The 25734-nt window shown below is 40.2% G+C and overlaps 3 protein-coding genes across 21 annotated transcripts; all 3 read right to left on the reverse strand.

Annotated features, from left to right (window-relative positions):
• Positions 1 to 46: 46 nt before the first annotated feature.
• kif17 (kinesin family member 17) lies at positions 47 to 6851 on the reverse strand. 8 transcript variants are annotated; one of them, XM_067505862.1, is made up of 14 exons: positions 5855 to 6851; positions 5468 to 5614; positions 5135 to 5236; positions 4671 to 4860; positions 3301 to 3753; positions 3043 to 3137; positions 2791 to 2950; positions 2536 to 2633; positions 2289 to 2404; positions 1597 to 1825; positions 1156 to 1414; positions 977 to 1038; positions 780 to 900; positions 47 to 494 (listed from the first exon to the last, which is right to left on the reverse strand). In XM_067505862.1, exons 1-14 carry the CDS (start codon positions 6083 to 6085, stop codon positions 301 to 303), a joined length of 2457 nt encoding a protein of 818 aa, XP_067361963.1. In that variant the 5' UTR covers positions 6086 to 6851; the 3' UTR covers positions 47 to 300. The 8 variants fall into 8 exon arrangements, 3 of the variants coding, with proteins under 3 accessions (XP_067361963.1, XP_067361964.1, XP_067361965.1); XR_010914515.1 differs by having other exon boundaries at positions 356 to 494; positions 696 to 900; XR_010914516.1 differs by having other exon boundaries at positions 367 to 494; positions 634 to 900.
• Positions 6852 to 7477: 626 nt separating this feature from the next.
• On the reverse strand, positions 7478 to 13139 carry sh2d5 (SH2 domain containing 5). 10 transcript variants are annotated; one of them, XM_067505888.1, is made up of 11 exons: positions 12919 to 13133; positions 12716 to 12800; positions 12242 to 12330; positions 12077 to 12157; positions 11913 to 11987; positions 11651 to 11797; positions 10203 to 10403; positions 9433 to 9616; positions 8898 to 9003; positions 8635 to 8794; positions 7478 to 8123 (listed from the first exon to the last, which is right to left on the reverse strand). In XM_067505888.1, exons 3-11 carry the CDS (start codon positions 12290 to 12292, stop codon positions 7920 to 7922), a joined length of 1209 nt encoding a protein of 402 aa, XP_067361989.1. In that variant the 5' UTR covers positions 12293 to 12330; positions 12716 to 12800; positions 12919 to 13133; the 3' UTR covers positions 7478 to 7919. The 10 variants fall into 10 exon arrangements, with proteins under 10 accessions (XP_067361989.1, XP_067361987.1, XP_067361993.1 ...); XM_067505886.1 differs by having other exon boundaries at positions 12913 to 13133; XM_067505894.1 differs by having other exon boundaries at positions 7984 to 8123; positions 8635 to 8768; positions 9384 to 9616; positions 12913 to 13139.
• Positions 13140 to 14414: 1275 nt separating this feature from the next.
• Positions 14415 to 24892, reverse strand: hp1bp3 (heterochromatin protein 1, binding protein 3). 3 transcript variants are annotated; one of them, XM_067505870.1, is made up of 13 exons: positions 24732 to 24892; positions 24186 to 24270; positions 23458 to 23638; positions 22621 to 22683; positions 22364 to 22520; positions 22123 to 22266; positions 21921 to 21980; positions 21504 to 21643; positions 21067 to 21157; positions 20032 to 20191; positions 17255 to 17366; positions 16668 to 16826; positions 14415 to 15768 (listed from the first exon to the last, which is right to left on the reverse strand). In XM_067505870.1, the coding sequence occupies exons 2-13, from the start codon at positions 24250 to 24252 to the stop codon at positions 15243 to 15245; spliced, it is 1860 nt and encodes a 619-aa protein (XP_067361971.1). In that variant the 5' UTR covers positions 24253 to 24270; positions 24732 to 24892; the 3' UTR covers positions 14415 to 15242. The 3 variants fall into 3 exon arrangements, with proteins under 3 accessions (XP_067361971.1, XP_067361974.1, XP_067361973.1); XM_067505873.1 differs by lacking the exon at positions 22621 to 22683; XM_067505872.1 differs by lacking the exon at positions 21921 to 21980.
• Between the last annotated feature and the right edge of the window lie 842 nt (positions 24893 to 25734).

The following is a 25734-nucleotide window of genomic DNA, read 5'->3' on the forward strand; positions in this document are numbered from 1 at the left end:
CCAAATATTTCGCCATACAGTGGAAAAATTAGTTTATTTTATCTGTTCAGCAGAAACTGTAGATTTTTAAATGTTAGATTAAAACAACTGTAGTTTACAATCAGCAAATACATTAGAATTTACTGTAATAGTAGTTGGATTTGCACAACTCACAAATATTTAGTATGATGCAAAAAATTAAATACTACTATCATTCTGCAGATAGCATTTGCTATAAACTGGATATATCATCACTGGGTGTATAAAATCATTAACACAGTAACAGATGAAATGTGTTTCAGTAGGCAGCCCACAGCCTTTTCATATTTCCTCATAATGGATGTGAGATTTGCTTTTTTTGCGCTTCACCTTACCGCTGGACACGGGGACACCCAACGACTCCAGGCGAAACGGACGTGGCAGGATGGCATCTGAGCTGACAGGTGGGTTCATGGTAGACCCGCTGCTCACAGGTAGGTGTGTTGCCCCATTTACAAGTGGAGGAGAGCGGATGGCTGTATGAGAAGAGCAACATAAAATGAAGTGTGTGATATTTTCAACAAAAAAAAATAATAATATCGCTCAAACTGATGCAAATAAAGTATTGACACCTCACGAGGGTGGAACCATAACGACGACATCCTGCATATTTACCACAGTTAAAAAGATGAGGATGATCACTCTGCATAGCAGCTTCAATTGTAATTTAACTCAACTTTTATATGTAGTTATATTTGGTCTCTATCATCCTGGATTGTGAAGTCAGTGTCAGTCGAAAAGTCTGGAGGTCCTGGTCTTACTGTGTCTCTTAGTGGTGTCACTCCCAAGCAGCTGACTGGCCCTCCTTGGCTTGAAGTAGCTGTTGACAATGTTCTCACTGTCACTGCGGTCCAGCATTTCCTTATACCGGTCCTCTTCCACCTGATAAAACACCAGAAAGGTGCGTGAGTGTTTCAGTCTGTGTGCGTAAAAGAGGACAATTAACATATAAACATACCACAAATGGCTCTCCTCTATCAGCATTTGAGCTTCTACGAGCTGAAAGATTTGGAGGCACTGCTACGAGACATAAACAAGGCAAGATAGTATTGAAAAAAACCCGTATGACTCACAAGTTGCATTGTTACTAAACATTGTTTGGCTTTTACTTCATCATTGACTGTTTTCACTTCACACCTGAAGGCAGAGTTGTTTTTTGCACCATCACTTCTGGCAGCCTCCAGATGCCAGTGTCCTCATCCCAGGTAGCTTCTTTCTTTAGCCGGTCTAGGTTGCTGTAGTTGCAGTCACGCCGCACTAGGGTCACCGCGCGTTCCAGCAGGCCATGCAGTAGTTGGCCCTCCCTCTCCAGCCGTCGGATAGTCACCAGGTAGTCGTTCCTCTCCACCTCAAACTCTGCCTGCAGGTCGCGAATCTCCAGTTTAGCTGCCTTCAGCTGTCACAACAAAAGATCAAAACACCAAATGTATGTAATTTTATGCTGGATTGAAACGACATATTAGACAGTTTTGAAAACATACTCTGGATTTTTGATGATACAATATCCATTACTTATTAATTTCTCCCCAACTTATTACACAAAAACCTTTTCTTTCATCCAAAGCTGCTGTGACCCACCTTGCTCTGCACCTTAACCAGCATTTGGCTTTTGGCATAGACTTCATCCTGGATAGAATTGTAGACGTCCAGCAGCACATTTTCACTTTCCTCGCTGTTCTCTGACAGAGCCTGGATCAGCTGGACTTTCCTCTGGTCTGCTAGGCTCTTCCTCTGCTTGTGTCTCTGCTGTAATTCTTTATTCCTGGCCTGCTCTCCTCCTACCACCTCCTGTTCCAGCTGCTGCAGCCTGTCAAGAGAATAGATGAACAGGAATGATGCACAGGCAAGAAAAGGAGTAAGTGGGCTCAGGACGTAGAACAGTCATCCACTGATTCCCAGGATTGTTGGTTCTATTCCCGGCTGCTCCGATCACAAGTTGAAGTGTCCTTGAGAATAACTGAACCCCAACTTGTCATGTTAAAACAGGAGACACTGGAAGTAGCCTTATATGCTGATATGCTCTTCATTAATAAACAGTATGTTACATTAATGACTGCTAATTATTTTGTTATTAAATATAATTTAAAAAAAATAAGACAAAACAAGTAAATCTAAAAAAAAAAAATCTAAACGTTTATCTTTAAAGATATTACAACTGTAAACTGATTAGAAACAGCAACTTATGTATTCATCAAAAAAAATAAAAATGAATAACATTATGAAAATTGACCATTACACAGTGTATAAGTAAATGAAAGAAGCTTACAAACCTTTCCAGAACATGTTTCTGGTCCAGAGGCTCATCCGCAGTGATGCCAGATGAGGATATAAGCCCATCCCCGCATGGACCATTTTGGACATTATCCTCTGCACAAACTACAGCAGCCTGGCTCCCCAACATGAGGAAATAAGACCCAATCAGTGTCTTAAAATTGTCTTATCAATAACAATTTTAGGTAGTTGTTCTTTGAACATTGTGTTGATCCTTAGGGCCACAACTGTGGAGGCAGACAGTACCGTGGTCACAGAAGTCTTCTCTATTGCACTGTTTTGGACCGGGTCAGCACTGAGAGAGAGCGATCCTTCAGCAATCTGTGTCATACAGCTGGAGCTCACTAATGTTGGGGGAATAAAAAGTTTCAGGGCAACGAGACAACAGCAGAAACTTCAGACTTTATCAGGAGTGAGGATTCCCTGGTGTCATCTGAGTGCTGAACATAATCTATACACAACGTGGGCACATAGCTCTTTGGGCATATTATTTTCTCCTACCATTCTTTGGGACAGAGCTCCCTCTGTTGGCCTGAGCCTTCTCAGAAAGCTTGGATTCATAGGAGGAACACAGGATGGCAATATCCTCCTGCAGCTTTGCTTTGGATTCCTGCTGTGCATTGTACTCAGCCTGCAGCTTGGCCAGTTTCTCCTCGTACTCCTGTGGAAAGAGTAGTATAGAGACCCATAAATCACTGGATCCTAAGACAAGCCACGTAGTGATTTATTGGTATGGGAACAGCCTGTAGTTGCCTCTTTAATCTTCTCCTTCTCGGCTTCTGCAGTGCTGGACTGTGGCCTTAAAGAAGCGTCAGGAGAGTCCTCAGACAACTGACCAGCCTGCAGTGCTGCAAAAGGCCAAAACACTTTAGCACAATATTTCCTAAAAGTCCTTCAACAAAAATAAAACGAAGCATCTTCTAATCATTGCTACATTTAAATACTTCTATATTCACATGAAAGGATGTTGTTTACCTTTCATCAAAAGCAATCATACAATATGTTGCTTACTCTTAATGGTAGAAGTGCCCAATTGGCCTAAAACGAGGGCCCGCAATCTCTTGATTTCTTCTTGATATTCTCGAAGCAGAGCATCCTTGGGGTCCTCATTGATGCGAGGTCGGTTCTGGATGCTCTTGGCTCGGTTCGCATAGCGCAGTGTGCTCAGGCTTTCCTCATAGTTGTTGTCTGCGGGGGAGAGACAAGCAATCATCAAGGTGCGCGTGTTTCCTCCCAGAGAGTCCTGGAGCAGCCTGGTCAGCTTGGAGTCTCGATAGGGGATGTACTTGGAGCGTCCATCGACCAGAGCAGAGATGACATTTCCCAGGGCCGAGAGCGAGAGGTTGATCTTAGTGGCCTCACGTAGTCGCTCACCAGTAGCACCAGTTTTAGACTGACGTTCACTTCCTGCCAGGTCAACAAGGTTGAGTTTACCTGCTCGTAGATGGTCCTGGCCTGCTGCATCTAAGAACATGGGGTGACAGCTAAATAAATATAAATACAAGTTTAAAGTTTGTATCCACATCTTCAATTAAGGAAGAATATCACATGAACACTGTTAAAGAATATCTGCTGGTAAGGGGCCTTTAATTCCTGGACCTATTTCATTCTTTTATTTTTATTTTTTTTATAATCATGCAGACACATGGTGTAATGGAAACTGATGAACCACTGCGGTGACCCCTAAAGGGAGCAGCCGAAAGAAGATCATGATATAGTACTATGGTATAAGGTCAGAGCCGCTGTATTCAAATATGTTTTGAGCAAAATTAAACCTGTACAAAACAAAATAGTATTTATTGGATTATATAATTATTTTTGTGTGCCATTTTAGAATAGACACCCTATCTGTAAACTTTTTTTTTTTTCTCCTTTCGCCTTATCCTGCCAGTTCAGGGTCACCACAGCGGATCATTTGTCTGCATGTCAATTTCGCACAGTTTTTACGCCGAATGCCTTTCCTGACACAGCCCTCCGCAAAAATGTGTCATTTAAATAAAGCTGTATTTTTTTTTCCTTCATGTGCAACCCACTGTCCTTTCTACATCAGTGCTGTATCAAGTCATGCAGGAATATGTTCATCTTTAGAGAAGCTATTCCTCAACTCCAAGTGTATAATAAAGTAGGATGCAATGCAGCCATGAGGCAAAATGTTTTCCCCCCCTTTATATGACTGCAGATACTGTTAAGTGGAAAACAACTATGTGCACACCAAAGCATAGCTTGATGATAAGAAGGCAGATTTTGCTGTTGGCAAATAATAATTGTAATAGCACCACATGCCTCTACAGGCAGATTTAGTCTAATCATTTCTTTAACACATAGTAAATAGATCAGAGATTAGACTCAGTGGTATAAAAGTAATGCACAATATTGTTTACCAATATTGCAGATCTCCAAGTGGATGGTGAAGATTGAGTGTGAGCGAGAGGAGTCTTTGTTCATCAGTGTATAGCCCACTGCCCGGTTCTTCCAGCCCTGCTCTATGATTCTCTCACACTCCCCCACGCTGTGCACAGTGTGCATGGAAAGGTCCCGGACATGTACCCCACGCTCTGGGTGCTCTTTCAACTAGGCATTCATCAACCACACAAAAACACACAATCAAAATGGGCCTTCCAGTTTTGACCTTCAAGGAGTCATGTAACTAGTGTGCTTTTAAGTCACTATGGGAACTTGTGCAGTGTCGTGCACAAAACACAAGCACCGTGTTCGCTGCTGGGGAAATGTGTGAGACAGGTTTCATGATCATTGACCTTAATACAAAACAATAATCCTTTTGGCTCCTAATGTTACACAGTGCATCTTAGCTTGTATATTGAAACAACAGCTTCTAGAAACTTACCTCTAACCGATGTTTGGTGTTGGTTCCCAAAAGGTCTCTGATTTCTTCATTGTAAATCTCCAAGTAGGAGGCTCTGACCAGGAACTTTGTATTTTCTGCACACTAGCTTACACATAAACACAAACATACATCCAATCATTCTTTCTGAGCACAGAACAGTTAGACAGGCCCTGACAGAGACTCGAAGAAAGCATGCACATTGCCCCAACAGGGAGGAAAAAAAAAAAAAAAGAGGTATACACTGCAATGCTTTAGCACTTTCATGTGAAATCTACAGTATGAATTTGTAGGATGGGTGCATATGGCACGATTCATAAAAGTCGTCCAACCTACCTGAATACTCTCAAAGATGTGCTCAAATGCCCGTGGGATGACTCCCCTCTGGGCCGCAGGCTCAGGCATCCCCATCATTGTGAAAGACTTACCACTTCCAGTTTGTCCATAGGCAAAAATTGTGCCATTGTAACCTTCAGTGACACCCTGTTGGGAAAAAAAATAAATTGACATAATTAAACATTTCGTGTAGGCTAATACTTATTGAATCAACCAACAACCAACTGAATGACAGGAAACTATTAAGTAAATAATGAGGTCAGTGGCTACCCATGTTGGACTAATGGTGTCCAGTGACAAATGTTCTACTTTAGGAATCCTTCTAGCTCCAGACTGTGGCTGTGTGTTGGCAATGAAAGCAAAAACAGAATCCACGGGGAACCTTACCTCTACCAAAGGATAGGCAATTTCATTGTACATCTGCTCAGTGGTTTGATCAATGAAATAGGTCCCATCAAAGGTGAACTGTTTGGGTGGCTCATCTGCTACCCCGGGCTTCTCAATGAAGCACTGGCAGCCATGCTGGTCCATGAACAGCACCATCTGAGAGCCGAGAGCCTTCTCCCTGTCATTTAGGGGCCTGCACCTGACCACCACCTTCACGGACTCTGATCCCATGGTTCACCGTTCACCGCACAGCAATTGGTTTGTGCAGCAAATAAAAATAAAAAAACAAAAACGTTAATGTATTTATAAAGCCAAACTGAACATGTCCAGAGTGGTACAAAGATCAGGTAACCCGAAGCTCTGCCTACTAACATCCCGTTCAAACTACACCGAGCAAAGCTGGTTACCAGAGGACCTCATACATCAGGTAAGAAAAAGAAATCTGAGGCATTAATATTTCCATAGAGCGTTGATCGATCGTATCGCCGATCCCCTTCCATTCTGCTCCTCTTCCAAAGGCACTTCACGTTGCCTAGCAATCATACACAACCTTTAAACGGGGAAACGACCTCGTATCGGCGGACATTTTGGTGAGGTCGAACCTAGCAGCCGAAGATATCTTTATGTGCTTATACATAATCACGAAGGTTTTTATGTAGATATGAATAAAAGATTTCAATCTCCCTTGCAAGAGAGGAAAACTACAACCAGTTCATGACGATGTCTCCCATCACCATCTATCCGTTTCACTTGCTTAGTTAATCTTAGCAGCGTCTGCCTTTCATCCATAAACTAATTTATTTTTTTTTAAAGCCATCTTTAACGTTACTAATTGTCTAATTATTGACAGACCATGTTAGGGACATTGACATTAGTCAACATATTAGTAATTAACACCACAATGGCACCATGGCGAGAAAAAAACCAAACTTTTCCCATTTAAGCTAATGCTAATGTTTTGTGAATTGGTGCAGTATAAATAAAGTTGAATTGAATGCTTTAAATGCTACTTAGCAAATGCAGACTGATAATATATATTAAACCTATGCAATGTTAAATAAGTTTACTATTAGCGTTATAATATACACCTAGGTAAACCTTTAGGCTGACCAAGTCTAAAAACATTCCTGCAAAAACAAAACAAAACCTTACTTTTATGAGGGATGTATATTCAGGGAGTTTCATTTTTAATTGACAAACCACGTGATCCCACAGCATAACATATATAGTGAGCAGAGTGTTTGGTCATTATGGATGATTATGTTTGTGGTGCTGTTAAATTGGGCTCTTAAACTGACTGGCATTTCAGTTTTAAGCAGTACAGTTAAAAAGCAAGAAAAACGACGTTCTCCGAAATAATCAGCTGATACACTTAAATCCAAACCTCATTAACAGCTGCAACAAAATCGGAAATCTATAGTCTAATAATTCTACCCTCATTTTACTGTGTGATACACCGGTGTATATACAGTAAGTGCACTAATTCTCTGAGGCAGAATTTACACCATTAATGATTCCAAGATCACACACACCTTATGAATACACTCATTAACATAATGAAATACTTAGGGTTAATGTACAGGCTTAATCATGCAAATATACAATGTAAGCAAGACAATAAAACATGGTCAAATATATTTATGTTACATCTTTAAACTGGAAGAAAAACGCAAATATGCTTTGCCATCTGGGGCAACAATATAATTTTACGCCACAGTTTAAAAGTTAGTTTCACAACAATAAAACAACAATAAACTCCTGATGCCTTACTGGCACATTTAAAAATAGCTTTTTAAAAACAAAAATGTAAAAAACATAAAAAGCAGCAAGCACCAAATATAACATCTTTAACTAGTAAATACCTATAGATCAAGGACTTGTGTAAGCATTTATTGACAACACTGTTAATGGGTGTGTCTTATTTTACGGTTTGTGAAAATGTCCAATACCACCGCAAGTGATTTTAAGGTAAGAGATAATATGTGCAAAAGAAATAAAAAGGTGTCACTTATTTTGGATCCCAGAATGTTTGCAGTCCACAAGTTCCAGTGTCCAGGGTTTAAAGTTAAACCCAATCCTTTCTGTGGGTACTTCTCCTTTTGGTTTCATGCAGGCTCTTGTTTGGCTTTACAGCCTGTCTGCTGGTATTTTCCTCCCACTCGTAACAGTGGTTTACCCGGGCACAGCTCAGCAGGCACGGCAGCTCGTCCTGGGTCTCTGTGTAATAGTCAATCAGTTCAGCAATAGAACTGAACTCAGTCTTGCATTTCTACCACAAAGAAAAACAGAAATGGTTACAATAAAAACTAGGTTTACACAGAAGTACCAGTTTGCAAAGATATTAATAATGAAATCTAACGGTTCTTTCATTTGTTTGGCTTTAGTTAATATGGTTGTCCTAGTACTTTTATGATGGCAGTTTGCAGACTTGCATTAATTCTTTCCCCCTTTTACAACCCCAATTCCAAAAAAGATGATTAGCCACAAAAACTGAACTGTATGATCTTAAACTCGATATTAGCATTTGGACAAGCAGATTAAATTTTTTTTTGTCCAAACTTTAAAAAAAAAAAAAAAAAAAAAAAAAGTATATTTGATAATCACCTAAATAAATACATAAATGTTCTGAATGTTAAATAACAGTTTAATTTTAGGGTGAATTTTCAAAAAGAGCAAAAGCTCACTATCAAAGTTTTCACTACAATTCTAAGCAAATATTCGTCCAGCTGATGTGCTGTTTGCCAATAATTGTGTATAAAAGGAATTAGCAAAACAATTACCTCCAGCAGGAATTTCCCTTTGCGAGTGTTTGCTACGAGGTAGGTGATCAAGCCAGAGGGACAGCGAATGGTGAGAGAGCTACATTTGGGTTTTTTAGGATGCGGGCAAATGAGGTATGAACCCAGAACATCATCTGCAAGCAGGGAATAGCTGCTGTCACTGCAATTCAGACAAGTCATTATTAACGAGGAAGAGGAAAAGAAAAAGAAAGTACACACTTCACTGAAAGTATCTCTTAAAAAGCGCATGAGGAAACACTCACGTTGCGATACCGGCCCAACACCACACAGCTTGAGCCAGCGCTTCTTCTGTTTCGGCCAGGCTTGGCATACGGGATCTTTGCACTGAAATCTTTGTTTGCTCCTTTTCTGTATCGCACACACACACACGAGGAGAATTAGCTGTGAATTGGATTTTGCTTCAAGAGGACACAAAGGAGGAGATATTCTACTAGCCATGTTTGGGGGCTAAAAGATCTGGCGTAATCAGAAGTCAGAGAAGGGAGTGTTTGGTTTAGCAGGACTGAGATGAAGCAAGTGTGATGAAATAACCCACAAAAACTTTCATTTTCATTTCAACGTGTTAAAGCTATAAAGGCAAAAATGAACATCATGAAGAGAAGCTCAACGGCTTTAAGAAGTTTTAAGAAAATATCTGTATAGTGTGACCCACGTGAGACAACTACCATCTGACACCACGACAGACAGTGAGTGAATTCCCATCACCTCACACTAAGGGTTAGCTTTACCTAATCAACTCTTTGACTCTTGAAAGTGCTCTGAGAACACTCGGCCCACCTTGTGACGCACTTAGTTGCTCCTGAACACTGCGCTGTTTGATCGGGGTGAAAGTGAAAGAGCGGTAAGCCCCAGAACACAGTGCTTTGGTACGCATTGCTTTCTTGCGCACCAGGGAAGGGGAGGAGGTTTGAAAGGCTTCATCTTGGCCGTTATGCAGGTCGTTAGAAATCTTGTCGCTTTTCTTTACAAAGGGAGAAACAAAGTTGTCTGAGTGCAAGTACGTTAAATGTGAAGACATCTGTAGCTTCTACACTTTATTTGTTAGGGACATAACATACCGTACTTATTAGGATCACCAAGTTAAAAGGATCCAAATGTTTCATGCAGATTTTCACACATTCTAAACATTTTGGTTAATATTAAAATGTCTACTGTGAAAATGCCAATATAATTTTACCAGGGATAATCGTGGTTAAATGGTACGTTTAGATGCAACAAACCATTACTATCAATTTATCTAATGAATATTTTACATCGTTAAACAGTTTAAAAACTTAGGTAAAGTGAACTCTACAAATGTTTTATTCCACCAAAACTCCATAAATTAAATTTAAGAAAATTAGCAAATCTTTTCTGAGAAGCTAAACTCAGCAAATATATCTTCTTCTCCACTATTTTTGCCTGGGGGGAAAAAAATGGAAAAGACTACTTACAAGGTTTGAACCTGAAGTAAAATACAAAAATACTCCATAATGATATAATATAATGATAATGATAATAATGATATAAGTTACAATTAACTGGATACAATAAGATGAGAGCCAGACCTTGGTGCCTAGCAGCACCCCTTGAAAGGGGGCTCTTCTGAAGGACACCAGGGCACTGACGCTGAGAGGAAACCCATGGTTGAGCAGCGAAGGGGTCCGGCGAGGGAGTGAGCTAACAGATTCTTCCTGTGCCTCCTCTGGGTGCTTCTCTATGTAAGACAGCTGGAAACAGCGGCACAGCAACAGGTTCAGGAACTGTGCCTACAGGAGAGAACGCAAACACAGAAAAGTGAACTCAAACTACCAATGTCGGAGCAATACAGGGATGTTTTACAGTTCTGTTGTACTACGGGACAATTTAATAAATCAAACTCTAGTGTGAAGTTGACGTCACACTGTGTTGAATTTCTTTTCCGTTCCACCATCTTGATTTCTGCTGGTGAGTAAGAGTCTGTGTTTATCTGTCTCAGCAACAACCTCAAATCTCACTGCTTTAAATGTATCAACCACAAAATTAACCGATGCTGTTGGAGTTCTGAGATGACACACCAACCAACTACGTTAAGCAAGCGTAACATCGTGAGGTTAGACTAGCTCATACACCATCAGAGATGACTGGTGCTTTTTATCATTTTTTGCAGAGTTCAGTAAGGGCTAAAGTCCCTGCTCGTAACCGTGACGAGAATGGAAAGAATGCAAATTTCCCAATATTTCACTGTGTGCAGTCCAAACACGTTTGTCATAGGAGGGTCTCTGACCTCCTATGGCCTTGCTAGGTCAGGGACATTAAAGTCTCAACACGCCCACAAGGGGGTTTTTCTTTTCACGGACAGACCAAAAGCCGCCTGGAGCACTTTACTCATGTAATGTGGGTGGGACTGTAAACATAACCTGCGGGAGCTTTTAAGGCTGGCAGGTTAACAGCAACAGCGTTTTATCAAACCCTTCACTCCAGAGTCTAGTTTAGTTCATGCAGTCCATACAGCTACACGGCATCTCTCTTTGTGTTGACTGCACTCTCACCTGCAGTTACCAACAAGGAACAACAAACGTATTTCAGGAATGAGGAATCAGTACCACCTCCTTTCTCAACCTGGAAACCTTGTGACTTTGCAAGATACCGTTTCTGCAAAGTTCCCACGTCCTTTTTCCTGTTTTGTCACACCAATTATGTTGGCACACATCAGGTGACGTGTGCCAACATAACTCCACTCGGCTTTAAACTGAACAGGTGCAAATCAGCTTGTGTGGGTGTGGAGGGCCAATAACTGAATGTAAATATTGACTAGAATAATTTGTTTTTATAAAGATAAATACCTTTGCACAATCTCAGTTGTGTTATCAGTGTTCTAAAAAAATTTGTACAAAAATAGTTTAACTTGCAGTGATTCATTTTATTTTTGTACTTTTCTATCCTTCTCATACAATAACCCTTACACTCCATTTGATGTGGCACAAATAGATTTCTTAAATTTCTTTAAAAATGTTTGGAGCTGTGACTTTCTTACCGCTCTCGCATGCCTAGCTTGAAAGACGTGGCAGTATAGCTGTGCGTCAAGGCTTCCTGGGTTGTGGGAAACAAAAGCAAACTGGGCGTCACTAGGCCGGGCGGTGGACAGAGAGACTCTACGAAGGGCATGAGCCATCAGGAGGGTCTGAAGACAGGGAGGGAGACATAACACACAATAATCAGAGATGCTAGTGTGACTGAAACTAGACCTTTAACGCTTCTAGACCAAACTGCTATCCCGGAAATTCACCATCCGTTACCGTTTCATCCTCATTGTACATTTTCACTCCTTTGATGGAGAATTTTAGGGACACAGGCCGTCTCTTCCTGCAGGTCTGATTTAAAAGAAACATCGGATCAGGCACTTTGTTCTTCCCCCAAATAGCTATTTGTTTATGCCTTAATCAGATGGGCCTAGACTTACTTTAAAAAGCTGCATCTGAGTGTAGAGTTGCTCTATCTGCTCATCCAAAGGGCAGTCATCCACAGCAAATGAGCCCACATACTTTCAAGTAGACATAACCTCAGGTTACAAAAACTAAACCAAATGACGGAATAAAAAGCCCACAAAAATCAAAGTTCTATTTACCTCTGCTGAACGTGTCACCGTATAATCTTCTCTGACTGGTGCCTCACCCATACTGCTTGCTTATCTAAATCCAGACAGCATGGAAAACACTGAAAACAAGAACAGGCGTTAATTGAAACTAAAACTCAATATTTGGTTAACTCAACATTAAAGCCCAACGATCACAAGAGAAATGTCACAGGGAATTTAAAACCCCTGAAGTGTGTAAAGCAGCAGGAGAGCTCGCTGAAGGGTGGACTTCAGTCATATCAGAGAACACAGGAATTTAAACTGCGACTTTACCAAACAATTTTCACATAACTACTCAACCGTCTAATCCGGCACTGGCCTTTAATCCAGGTCTCAGCGCCACAAGCGTCGAAGAAGTCGCCGCAAGTACAAGTGACGGCGTTGGTATGAGAAGAGTTTATCAGTCCTGACATGCTTTCGTAAAAAAAAAAATAATAAAAAAATAAAACACCGCGCTTTACAAACCTTCTGAACAGGTTCTGCTCCGTGTAGGCCATCGGTACGCGGGGGGCCTCTCAACCTGAACTCGGGTTTTAATTTACAGCAAAGCCTGAGGGTCACATAAACTCACTTTTTTAGAGTCGGGAAACCACCACCACAACTGCCACCTCCGCCCAGTCCGTCTTCCTCACACGCCCTTAATGAACCGAGGTCTTCCTCACCTTTACCTGCTGTCGCCGAGGCTCCGTGGTCCAGGTTCTGCTGCTGCTGCTGCCGCCGCCGCCGCCGCTGGTGCTGGAAATCCGAGGCGGGGCTCGGCAGAGTAGAAGCCCGTGCGGTGTGGAGTGGAGAGACGGTGTTTATGAACACGAGTTGACTCACGACACTCTGCTCACTCTGCTGATCTCTGGATCCAGACTGTGTTCCCGGTGTCCGCTTATTGCGCAATTCATCCAGGTGACGTCACTTGGTAGAACGAGTACCCCAGGTATGTTTTAATATGACTTGCAAGTAGAAAGTACAGCGTTTGCAGTTTACTAACTACTACATAAATTACTTTGCAGATGGTATATATTGTGGATTAACCTGACAAAAAAAGTCGCCTTGCAGTTTATAGCACACATTGTAATTTAGTTCACATTGTAATTTAATATTTTCTCATTCCAAGTTTGTCTGGCCTCGGGACCGGCGCCGGTGTATGGGCGGGCCCACATTTGGTGGGGTGGGGTGGGATTCGAACTCGGGGCCTTCTGCATCCCGACCTTGTATTTCTGTGCTTACGGGTAAAATTTTGCGCTTGTACTTACTTTATTTTGGGTAGTAGTTGGAACCGGTATTTGTAGTGAAGTACTCTTTATGTAAGCACTTGCACTTTTAGCTGAGTAATGATTCCTACCACCTCTGCCTGAGCATTTCCTTTTTATGATACTTATAGTTTTTGAACATTTCACAGGGAATTTTTTCCTTTAACCTGACAGCAAGAGTTACCTTTCAGCATCATGTCATTACAAGATTGACTCTCAACAAATATATGAAAATAAGTTTCTCTCAGTGATTCCTAAATCCACAGAACACGGTAAGAAACACACAAATACACACTGAACCTTTCACTTTTACCTGGTATCATTCCCCACTATCTTGTAGTCAGTTGCTTTGCTCCAGTTCCTGTCCCTCTTGTAGTCCACGTCTGTCCCTTTCAATAACTGAGCTCAACTGCCTCTTGAGACGTATCATTGGTATGCATCGTTTCCTTGACAACTGGTCAACTTCAAAAAGATAAACTATAAAGGCAAACATTAAGACGACGTGACGTCATTAATGACATCATCAGTACCCTTATACGTATGCTTCTTAATCTTATAAACCTTACAATACACAACATAAACAAAAACTGAAGACACCCTGGTTGGCTCATGCAATAGCTTTTACTTACGTTTCTGAACGAAGGTCTTTGATTGCAGGACATTTCTATATCTATCCATCTATATCTAGATCTGACACACAGGACGTACATCTATAGCACCTCTTTAACCCTCAAACAGGAATCGCAATTATACTGGGAAGATTAAATATGATTCTTCCATGTAGGGACACTCGTTAACCTCCCCACAAGCACGGGAGGAGTTTGAGAAAACTAAAACTAAAAATATACTTAATACTACATTCTATCCTGGAATGAAAGGTGTGTTGTTCTTTGGTAACTTAATTAAAAACAGCAGAAATGTACAAATATAGCCATTTTATTAATGACTAGGAAAAAAAGCTTAACAACACAAGGAATACATGCATGCAAGGTATGTATGAGCTATTATCCTCCTTTCTTATTCACAACACACATTTCTTACAATTTGTACTGTGTTACACCTGTGAAGCAATAAAATCCGTTTATGCATATGCTTGTTTACACAAAAGACAACCCCTCGTAAAATTAAGTGTTTAACCCTCAACCTTGTAAGGGGATTTTTTTTTTTTTAAATCAACAATATATTTATGATGCAGATTCTGATGCAGTGCTGCATGGCCAGAATATTGTAATTTAATCCCAAGACAGAGGACCACAGCTTTAAAATCAGCTTTATAAAATATTGACATTAGTAACCTTTAAGCTTCAACCCATGTTTTAACTTCCAATGGCCATTTTGAACCCTCAAAAATACTGATATTTCAGTTCATGTGATGTTAGGAATGTGTGCTGCCATCACCTACAGGGTGGATGAGGAAGATATATAAAAACAGAAGTCACTACATGGCTCTAGTTAGAGTATATCTGATCTTGCTATGCTTTCTGGAGCTGGCAGCTGGTCACAAATGTGTTTTAACGGCAACACTAACTGAACTTTTCTACACATGGCGATTAAAAAGGAAATCCAGAAAATCTCAATGTACAGTAAAATTAACTGGTAGAATAACATTCTTATTCTACAATAAAAATAAAAAACTACTGCCCCGTTAAAAAGGGAAAAACGGATAAAAAGAGAGAGAGAGCACTGAAACAAAGCGGCAGATTGCTGCATATTCAGAGTGGCCTAGTTCATTGAAGCCGCTCTAAAACTCAGTACTTCCCTCTTTTTGATTTACGAGTGGACTGCTTGCTGCTCTTCGCCCCTCGTTTGACTATGCGCTCCTTAGAGGACAATTCTTCACGCTCGGCCCGTCTGGACCCACTTTTGGTTGCCGGTTTTTTAACCACAGGCTCCTCGGGGGTCGACTCTTCGGGCTTAGATCGCTTGGACGCGCTCCTTGTGGTCTCCTTTGTGGGTGCAGGCTTCTCAGGCGTGGACTCTCTTGACACAGGTCGTTTGGAGCCCCTTTTGGTCAGCTTTTTAACAGCTGGTGTTTTAGGCTTTTTTGCAGGAGCACCTCTCTTGACAGGTGTACGTTTAGATGGCGATGTGGATTCCTTCTTAGAGACCAACTGTTTCCTTTCTGGTCTCTTGGCTGAAGACACCGGTTTCTTGGCTGGAGTCTTCTTTATGAGGGCACGTTCCCTGCTTTTAGCTGTTGACTGACTAGCACTTTGGGATTTCTTGGTCGGTGGAAGTTGGCGAGCTTTAGGTGGAGGCCTCCTCTGAGATTTCCTGAGAGCAATATCAACAGGCAGCAGTTAGTAAAGTTACTAAAGATTGTGATTAAACACAGATTACAATAAATAATATTAACTGCCTTGCAAGGCAGTCTCCCCTCTTCTGTTCATTCACTGTATGTTAAAATATAAAATAATTCAGACTCAAATATAAAATAATGTAAGCTGTCCCTAATCTTGACCATAAGACAACTTTATTCTTAGTTTGTAATATTTATTGATTTGCATGTGAGGCTTTCAGGTCCAATGTGATTTTTACGCTTAGTGACGTAAGGTTTTGCGTCCTTAAATTAGCAATGGCACAGTGTAAAAATACTCCTTTACAGGTGAAATTCCTGCATTTAAATCTGAAATTACTTAAGGTGAGATGATTATCACTGTGGGTGGAAAGGTCAAACTGCTAGTATTTGCAATAGTTGCCTGAGGTTTTTGAAAACACACAAAACATTTTCTATAGTTGAGTCAGCATCAGGTGATTTTAGACTCTTAAAAATAAATTTCACCAATTTCAATCAATCCTCCCACGGTTCCACTTTGAGGAGTACATGTATGGTATTTAAACTTCACTCTCGTTCCTGTATTGAAATCTCATCTTTTATCTAGAAAAGTCCTCTGGATGACATCACCGGGAGGTGGTTTCAGATCAGATGGTACAATCCAATAGAATTCTGAAGGACCAGTTTGACCAGTAGTAAACACGGATATTTTAATACCATTCATATACATGTACTGCCTAAACTAGAACCACGGGAAGCAAATTGAAAACCTGTGAAATTGCCCTTTCATTATAGCAGTTATGTTAGTGTCAATGTAAATGTTGGGAACACACCCAGCAGACAACCCTGTATTTAAAGGACAGCAGATTAAAGATCAAATAAGAATTTTTACACCTACCTCTTACGAGACGGAGCTTCGTCCTCAGACTCTTCCTGTTCTTCTGACTCGTCATCTTCTTCCTCGTCAGTAGATTCAGCAGTCTGACTCCGCTTATGTAAAGCTGGATCATTTTTCTTTGGAAGTTCTTTGAACTTGTCTGGGTACAGGATGGTAGGACTAAAGATGAGAATAAAAATCAAAAGGACGGACAAGTATATGGGCAGCTTACGCACTTCTGCTATACCCTCTATTATATAATAGTCAAACACATACCACAATACAATATTTTGCAAAAATATTAAGTTTTCATTTTGTTTTCCTCCAAAGTACTGGAAAAAAACCCAAACATTTTCCTAGATTTATTACTTGCAAATGTTATTATACTTTCTCAACAACTAGGTCTTGATCATGGGTCATACATACTAAACAAGTTCTGAATCTCATAAAAAGCTGAACAACCTATACAGTATATGATGGCACTAAAAAAGGCAGTATTTTGAGATTGTTAAGCACAGAGACAGAATTTGATAACGGAAAAGGTACTTGAGTACACTTAGAGTACAGTTGGGTAATAGAACCCTTTTATTCGAAAGCATTTGCTATACCTTGGGTAGAAAGGGAATGAAAGTTGGTAGGTTCCTGTGAAGCCATGACCGGTGATCTGCTCCATCCATCCGAGCACTTTACACTTCGTCAGGGTCCTCCTCAGATTGGCCACTTGGGAAAAAAATAAAAATAAATAAATAAATAAAAAAGTATTTTTGAACAATTCCATTTTGAATGCACAGACCTTTTGACATAAACCTTATGTGACAAATAAAAATACATCAAACATTAAAAACAAGTCTTTAAGTAGTGATTAGGGTTCATACGGGTGCTTGAAATCCGTGTTGTGTTTTCAAGGCCTGAAATGGGGTTGACTTTTGAATGAAGTGCTTGAAACAGTAACTGTATGTCTTTCAAAATAAATAGCAGTGTAACTGAGTAGTTAGTTTGCTTAGTAGATGGAGAAATCAACTAGTCTAAAATTAAAAATGTTGCACTGGGTCTGCTCGTGACTGATCGCTCAGTCTGTTTTCAGGTGTGACCCTGCCCCTCCCCCAACACACTGATTCGGACATGACTGAAACTGATTGACTGTTTCAATGAACGTTGGCTAGAAAACAAAAATACAAAACACTGATAAAATGAGGACCATTTCAACGCGCAAAAAGCTGCAAAATTGCCTAAAGCTTTGCATCATAGGAGTCTGCAAATGTTGACCGAGTAACGTTAGATCTACGTTACAGGTACATGTTAATGTGTTTATGCTAATTGCTAGCTGGCGAATTCGCAGGCTCAATCATTGAGAGGCACTGTGTATGTTAGTGGGGTAATGCTAGTACTGTCAATTATGACCTGCTCATTTGTGAAATATTCAGTGAACCATGGGACATTTATGACATTTTCAACAAAACAACAGAAATTCTAACCTTGTAAAAGTAGAATTAATGGCAGAGCTGTTGTAGTGAATTGTAATAAATTGCATAGGTGGTCATAATGTTATGCTGATCAGTGTATAATGCAAATTTTTGCTTTACTCTGCACTAGTTGTGTTGTTAATACTGTTTTGTTTGTCAAATCAAGTTTTGCTTTGATTTACACATTAAAAAGACAAATGTCCCCATTTTTTTACATTTTCAGTACATTTATTAAAAATTATTTGCCATTTTGTTTTAAATGTGATTTTAAAAGTAATAATATTTTTAGTAATGTTGTTGGTATTTATCCATTTGCGCAAATATCTAATTTACCACAGCTGTAATGTGCAGAACAGCTTGAAAAGTGCCTAAGTGCATGTGAGAAGTGATCCCTCTCAACAAACAATCTTGCAGCAGCTTTACATCAGCAATAGTAACAGTTCTACCTCTAAATATCCAACATTTTTGGGGCTGCACCTAATGATTATTTTTAATAATATATCCATTTACTAACAATAATTTCATTAATCATTTATATTTTAATATAACAATTCAAAGTATGCACTGCAGGGCATTATTTCTCCCCCGAAAAATAGGCCAGTCCAAACTGGTAATCAATGTTTTACAGACTAATATAAAGTCTCTCGACAATATCATTTAAACAAGAGCTTGTTCCATTCAAATTAAAGAAATGTGATGCTGATGTTTATTTTAGTTAAAATACCGTAACAGCAAAAAAAATGAATTTTAAAAATTCATATTCATCTTATCAGCAGATTTCTAGATAACTTTGTAGTCACAACTACATCTTATTCTTTAGTCTACCCAGCTCTGTTTTACATTGTGCTTTGCTTTTAGAGAACAAACCTACTTCCAACTTACTATGTCTGCAGAGCTGGAAGTTGAGGAACCAAGAGCATAACAAATGGTTGTACCATCTAGAGTAGAATCTGATGTTAGGATTGATTAATTAACAACTGTGTGTTATTAAACTGTTTTTATTTCCTACTATTTTGTTAAACCCATTGAGTACATCATTGAGTATTAGCTACAAAACAAAATCTCCTGTCTTCACTAATTCAACAGCAGCACAACTGAATCAACTCCTCAGAGTCTGAACAGAAACTAAACATTATCACCTTCACGAAGGAGGATTTACTGCAGGACTGTTAGATGAGACTGGCTTATTTGGAGCCTAAGAAACTTAGAACTGAATGGAAATGCATTCATTCACATCTACAACAGCGAAATCACCACACAGACTCAATAATATCACCTTAATAAAATTAAAAGCTGGATGAAGTTTAAAAAGAATGAACATGAAATCCGTCCCTATCACTGATCCCTGTCCTCCTCTGTCTGCTGCGGATGGGGACTCTCTGGATTGGGAGTGTGAATGTCTCAGTGTCCACCAGAACCTGTGGCACATAATGTTAAACAGCACATCCAACTTTTTATAACTTCCAGCTTTAGGTGGATTTAAGTTAACATGTTCATAGCAGTTAGCGATTAACCAACAAGCTTTTTTTGGGTGAACACATGACGGTGGATGGGGAACTGTGGGCATAGCTGAAATTATCGCATTTCTGCACGTTTAGGATATAGTGTTTATATAATTTACTCTTTAGATAGAATTTATATTGAATGATGTCAGAACACAAATATTTATATTTTGCCCTTTAACAACTAAATTTGTGCACTGTTAGTTAATTTCTTTGTCCCAAAATTCTCCCAGGTACCTAATGTTTGTGCAGAGTTCATTTCTAGCCCAACTTGCAAAATGTCAACGCACATTTCAGAAATCGACCTATTTTTGTAACCGATTACTTTGAAGTGTTGCCCTACCCCTACACCATTTATGTTGACCTCAAACTTGGCTTTTGTTTATGTTATGTCATGATGAAGAAATGCCACTTTCTCACCCAACTGGTGCTCTTTTCGGTCCTTATTGGAGTCTAGAAGGTATCTGCGTAGAGTGGTGGTGCTGCAGGTTTTAGGTTCATTCATGGCTGTGATGGCAGCTGTGATGGCATCCTCCAAAGCCCCACCCTTCAGCAGAACCTGGTTCCCAGTGCGCTTCAGCTATGACAGTTGGATATTACCATACTTAACATGAATAACTAAACCACTCAACAATACTTTTCAGCTAAAACACAATGTATTTGGATATTTAGTAATGTTGACTGATTCAGGTCCAAATCTTGACATTTTAGTGCCATTTATTTGAGTTGTACATTTTTGTTATAAGTACGTATAGGGACTTGTGCTCTACTGGTTCAAATACAGCCACTGCAATTGAATTTTGCTAATGGGCTGGTCTGGTTGCATATTGGTGCCAGCTTTGCCCACCACTTACCCACCGACCTCACTCTCTGGTGAAGAACGGCCCGCTGTAGTCTTAGCGTAGTGTAGTGTAGCATGTGGATCACACCTAGGGGTATAGTTTCTCTTTAAGGATACATGGTTTGGTTTTATAGTGCTTTGACACAGGTAGTACTGTAATTAGGTTGCTTTGAGTAAATGTTTTGAAAATTTGTCTGTGATAGAAAACAGAAAACTGCCCTGGTTGCCAGATTAATTTATTTGTAGTTCTGTTTCTGGCTTGGAATAAAGGCGGGCTCTGATAAGGTTAAACTTTCATGTTCCATTTCCAGATGTTGCAAACTGACCAAGTGAGCATACTTAATTACAATAACAGTAATTAGCGGCACTGCAAATAAAATCCATCTTTAAAGCTTTTTTTGTTTAATGTACACATATATGGAAAACTAGTCAGATATGATTTTCTTTATTTCTCTCATAGCAACTACCCTACAGCTTTTTCCGAGTGGCTTTGATTTAATCAGCAAGGGGATGGTGTCTTAACACTGTAAATTGCAAATCCCTTGGTTTTTTTAAAAAGTACGTGATGCTAAATTTGTGTCAAGTGTATGCAACTCTGCAATAAAAAGCTTTACCTGGAAGGTCCCTCTTGCTCCTTTCCCAGTGATTTGCTCTAGTTGCCCTTTCTCCACTGCCTTCACCAATGCAGTCTTTAGGACCTCTGGCCTGAGGATGCACCATATCAATTATATATCCAACAATTCCAGCTAATAACAAAACTCCACACACACTTTGCAAGTTAACAAGCTTTTCTAAATATTGTAAATAATATTGTCCGTACTGCCAAAAAAACTTCCATTAACTGTTTGGTACTGGTATTGAGTGACAAATTAGCCTAACTGCATGGCTTTAACCCATGCAGGGACATGCAAACTTCACACAGGAATGGTGCAGGACCCTCTTGCTGTGAGAGGAGAGAGCTAATAACTGCATCACTGTGACACACAAAGTGGATGACCGTTTACTGACTCCAGGTTTAATTAAAAAAAAAAAAAAACCTTGTTCTCCTCACCTGTTTTCAATGTTGAGGTTGGGGAAGTGCTGCTCCAGGTATTTCTTGATCAAATTGTAGGAAGCCTCTTTGGGCTCACAGAGCCGAGTGATTATGAGAGGAAGGGCGTCTCCCAGAGACTCCTGCTTCTGAGCAGCTTTCTTAAATAAATAAATAAAATGTACAGACATAACAATTACAACCAAACACATCACAATCTCATAGGGAATATTTGTGTTGGAAAAAACATTTTTTAAATTGTTGAAATTGTGTAGAAAACTATAACCTACAAATGTATTCTGATAGGACAATGAGATTTTAGTTGTTTACCAGTCTAAAATGTTTAAAATCACTCAATTACTAATTTAAAAAAATAAAAATAAAAAAATAAGAGAGCTAAAAACCCTAAAATAATGTCCTACCTCTGCTGTAACATACCTTAGACAAGGGAGTCTGCTTCCCAATAGTGAAGGTTCCTAAAAGGCCTTTACCTTTCAACTAAGCCAGAGAGGAAGCAAAAACAACACTAAGCAGACTTGACGCATTTCCTGGGTTTGAACAACAAACCCATTTTAATGAATATTGGCTGCTTCTTCTAGATCTGAGACGATGCTTTTATGTCTAAAACACGTTTCTTTACCTGTTTGATTGTGCCTTTCTCCAAATGTTTCTTCATTGCTTTCTTGATGAGAAATTTCTTCTTGTCAAGCTCCATCTCTGGGTATTTTTTAACAATGTATTTCATGACAGACTGGTATGACACCCCAGACTTGTCCTTAGAAGACTGCAAAAAAATAAATAAAATAAATTTTTTCAGATTCTTTTAAACAAAAAGCAAAAGCCCAAGCAACTGACTGTGCTGAAGTTAAGTTTGTACACACCGTAATAGCTTCAATGAGGATATTATTCACTTTGTTCTGAGTTCCTGCAAAGTTGGTAACGGGATGCTTTTTGCTGGCAGTCACGCTAGCCCATGCAGGAATCGTCCTTTTCACCTTCTTGACCTTGGATTTCTCATACTTGTAGCCATCCTTTAACCTGTCACCAAAAGGAGGAACAAGTTCAGTGAAGTCTGTCATTTCTTTAGAAGCGATATTTCACTGTGATCATTACCACCCTTATCTTTTCACATCCTCACCTTAGTAGGAGAACATAGCAGTGTGTTGCACACTGTCCAGCCGCGCAGTCCTTGCATTTGTCACTTTGTCCGTTTGTCAACGACAAGAAAGACAAAATTAAGTTTCAGAACAACTGTCTTAATGACCACAAAGATAATCCGACGCTAACTGAATTTCTATGCTAGTGAACTGTGTGCGAAAAGGTAAATGTTGGCTTTGGCAAGGTCTTTGAGAAGAAAAGGAGGAGAAAACAACAAAATTACAAGCCACTATTTTATAAGTGCCTAACATCCTAGGTGAATTCACCTGCCTTCCCAAACATACGTTTACTCTAATCATCAAGAGCTGCAGCCCTGTTTGTTTTCCCAACTATTCCTGCACAAACCTCATCTTAAAGCCTCTGACTGACTGAAAACACCTGATCCAGGTAATCAGCAGAGGATATTTGGTAAACAAGATGGGCTACAGGGCTACTCTTAAGCCAGTGTCTGCCATCCTTGGTGTAAAACTTTTTTAAATTAAAAATGTGTCCATGTGAGCTGCCAGTCACTGTCACTTACAACTGAAGTTAGAGGCTTTTATTTGAACTTTTTTTTTTAATGGCCATGCTCTCTCCTCCTGAACTCCTCCAAGACCGCGAATAAAAGGATTGGGTAAATCTGTCTGATAGCCATGTAAACGGGGAATGAATGTGGCTGTGACGGGTCACATCTTTTGGAAATGCAACACTGCAACCATGAGAGGCGCAGTCTGCTGTTATCCAGCACAGGTAAGGATCATATAAACAGATAAAAGTGCTATCAAAGTGAAATATCGCAGTGTTCAGAGTTGCAGACTAGCGCTCTGGTGAAACTCACTCTTTCTTCTCCGAACTCTCGCCTCCTTTCTCTGCCGGGGCGCCTTCGTCGGCTTTCTCTCCATTCTCTGTCGGCTTCTTCTCGCCCATAGCTTTGCCCTCCTCAACCTCAGCTGTTGCGGCTGAAGATGCAGGCTGCTCCTCATCAGCAGAGGGCGACTCCTCTGAGGAGGCCTCAGGCTCTGAGAAGGAAAACACATGGACATGAAAGTAGTCAGGCTTGATTTGAACTGGAGTTATGTACATGGCTTAGCCAAGACCCTTTCCCTTAAAACTTATTTTTGGGCCTGTAGCCTAAAGACACTTTGAGACATTATTTGAAATGTAATAACTTGACGTAATCTTTATTGACAGCTGTGATTTTTGTTATCCAAACACTGGGCTAAATAATTTCCTCAATAAAAGTTGTGGTGCAGTGTTGTGAACTTATTTGACTTTTCTGAGTAAACATAAGAATGTCTGCATTTGTGCATCCATCATATCAGTAATATACATATTACCCTTAAAGAGATAATAGTCTAATTTCCAGTATTTGCTTCTGACACTGTTGCCTGATGTCTAGATGCCAGTAAAATGTTGCACGAACAAACTTGGGAAGGCCACTCGTGCAGCTTCAAACTTGATATGGAGACTACAGTTTGCGACTGTGGGTGCTGCGACAGAACTTAGGCCACAGTGAATTATAAGTCACGGGTCTTTAGCTCAGGTGATGGACGACCCCGGCCTCACCTTTCTCTGCTGCAGCGGAGGGGGCCTTCTCCTGGGTAGGAGTCGCTGCTGCTCGGCGGATCGGCATCACAGGAGATTGAGCTGGCTGGAGCAAAGAGCACGCATGTAAAACACCAGGAAAGCAAATCTACACAACAGTGTACGGCGACCCCCTTCGGTGCACGGTCAAGTGCGTGGTGAAAAAATGGTGACGGAGCCGAACCCACTTCATTCATTGAGGCCCATGATCATCACACAGAACAAAAGGTGCGTTTTGTATTTCGCAGAACGCACAACACCGTGAAGACGGTGCTCAGCAGCCTAGCATGTCCGCCCGCCTTTGCTAAAAATATTAGCACGTTTTTACAGGGGCCATAACAAGAGTTGCGTGAAATTTTCGGCAATTTCGCCATTTTGTCTGTTGGTGTATACAGCGATGGCGTCGCTCAAGGCAGATAACATTCATTTCAGCTGCACGAAGTGAAAAGCTCATGGATTATTTTCAACAACGCATCCGTGCCGCTAAACATCTAGTTATTAAATGATCGTAATGTAACTTAAACTCACCTTTTACTTGTCGAGAAAAGGTGAAATACTTTGGAGTAAATTTCTGCACGATCCTTTATTTAGATTTCTGTTCTCGAGCCCCGCCCCATTAGTACCGTTGGTCACGTCGTAGCGTCACGCAGGACGTCGCCGAAGGATTCCCACTGTCATGGCCGCCGACGGTACCCGTTGGAATTGTTTAGCTGAAGTTAGACTCCAAGACTCAAGAGTAGCTAGATTTTGCGCGCGCGCGCATGTGTGTGTGTGTGTGTGTGTGTGTGTGTGTGTGTGTGTGTGGGGGGGGGGGGGGTATGAACGTGGATATGAACGTGGATATGAACCTGGAACGTTCCTTCCTTCTTTTCTAAATATAACCAATTGTGTCTTTTAAAGATTAACCTGACCCAACCAGAAACACCTACCTGCTCACAAGCGTCGGGAACTAGCGTTACTGACCACCGACCGGTCAGCTTCAGATCACAGAACTTCAAGAAATCAAGTTTCCTCCTATCTTCATCTAAATCTTCACCACAAACAGTATTAGTGTACAAACAATCGAAAGAAATTTCTGTTAAGAGTTTGATCTGGTGTTTATGGCTACGACTCACGGGAGCTGTTGTTAAATATAAACAAATGGTTAAAACAAGGTCGTGGAAGCTTACTGTGCAGAAAAGGTGGTAGAGCCATGGCAAGATTAACCTGATAAAGCTACCATGTTGGCCCCTGCTGCAATAATAATCCTAATGAAATTAATAATACTAATAATACTACTACTACCACCATTAATAATAATTAGCTTGTCCCAAGTGCTCACTGGGTTAGGGTCTTTGAGAATTGGACATGCAACTATTTACTGGTTTGTGTACACTATTTTAAAAAGGCAGGTTAAAGGAAATTGATGGTTGGAAAAAAATAGACAAATATTACATAACCAGATGAGTGTTAATTGTTTGACAAAGAAATAAAGTTAGTTGCAGGTCTACTTAAAAATACTCACAAGAACATCAATATCTGTATCTGATAG

Source organism: Channa argus, chromosome 5 (genome assembly GCF_033026475.1).
Source record: "Channa argus isolate prfri chromosome 5, Channa argus male v1.0, whole genome shotgun sequence".
Classification (NCBI taxonomy): domain Eukaryota; kingdom Metazoa; phylum Chordata; class Actinopteri; order Anabantiformes; family Channidae; genus Channa; species Channa argus.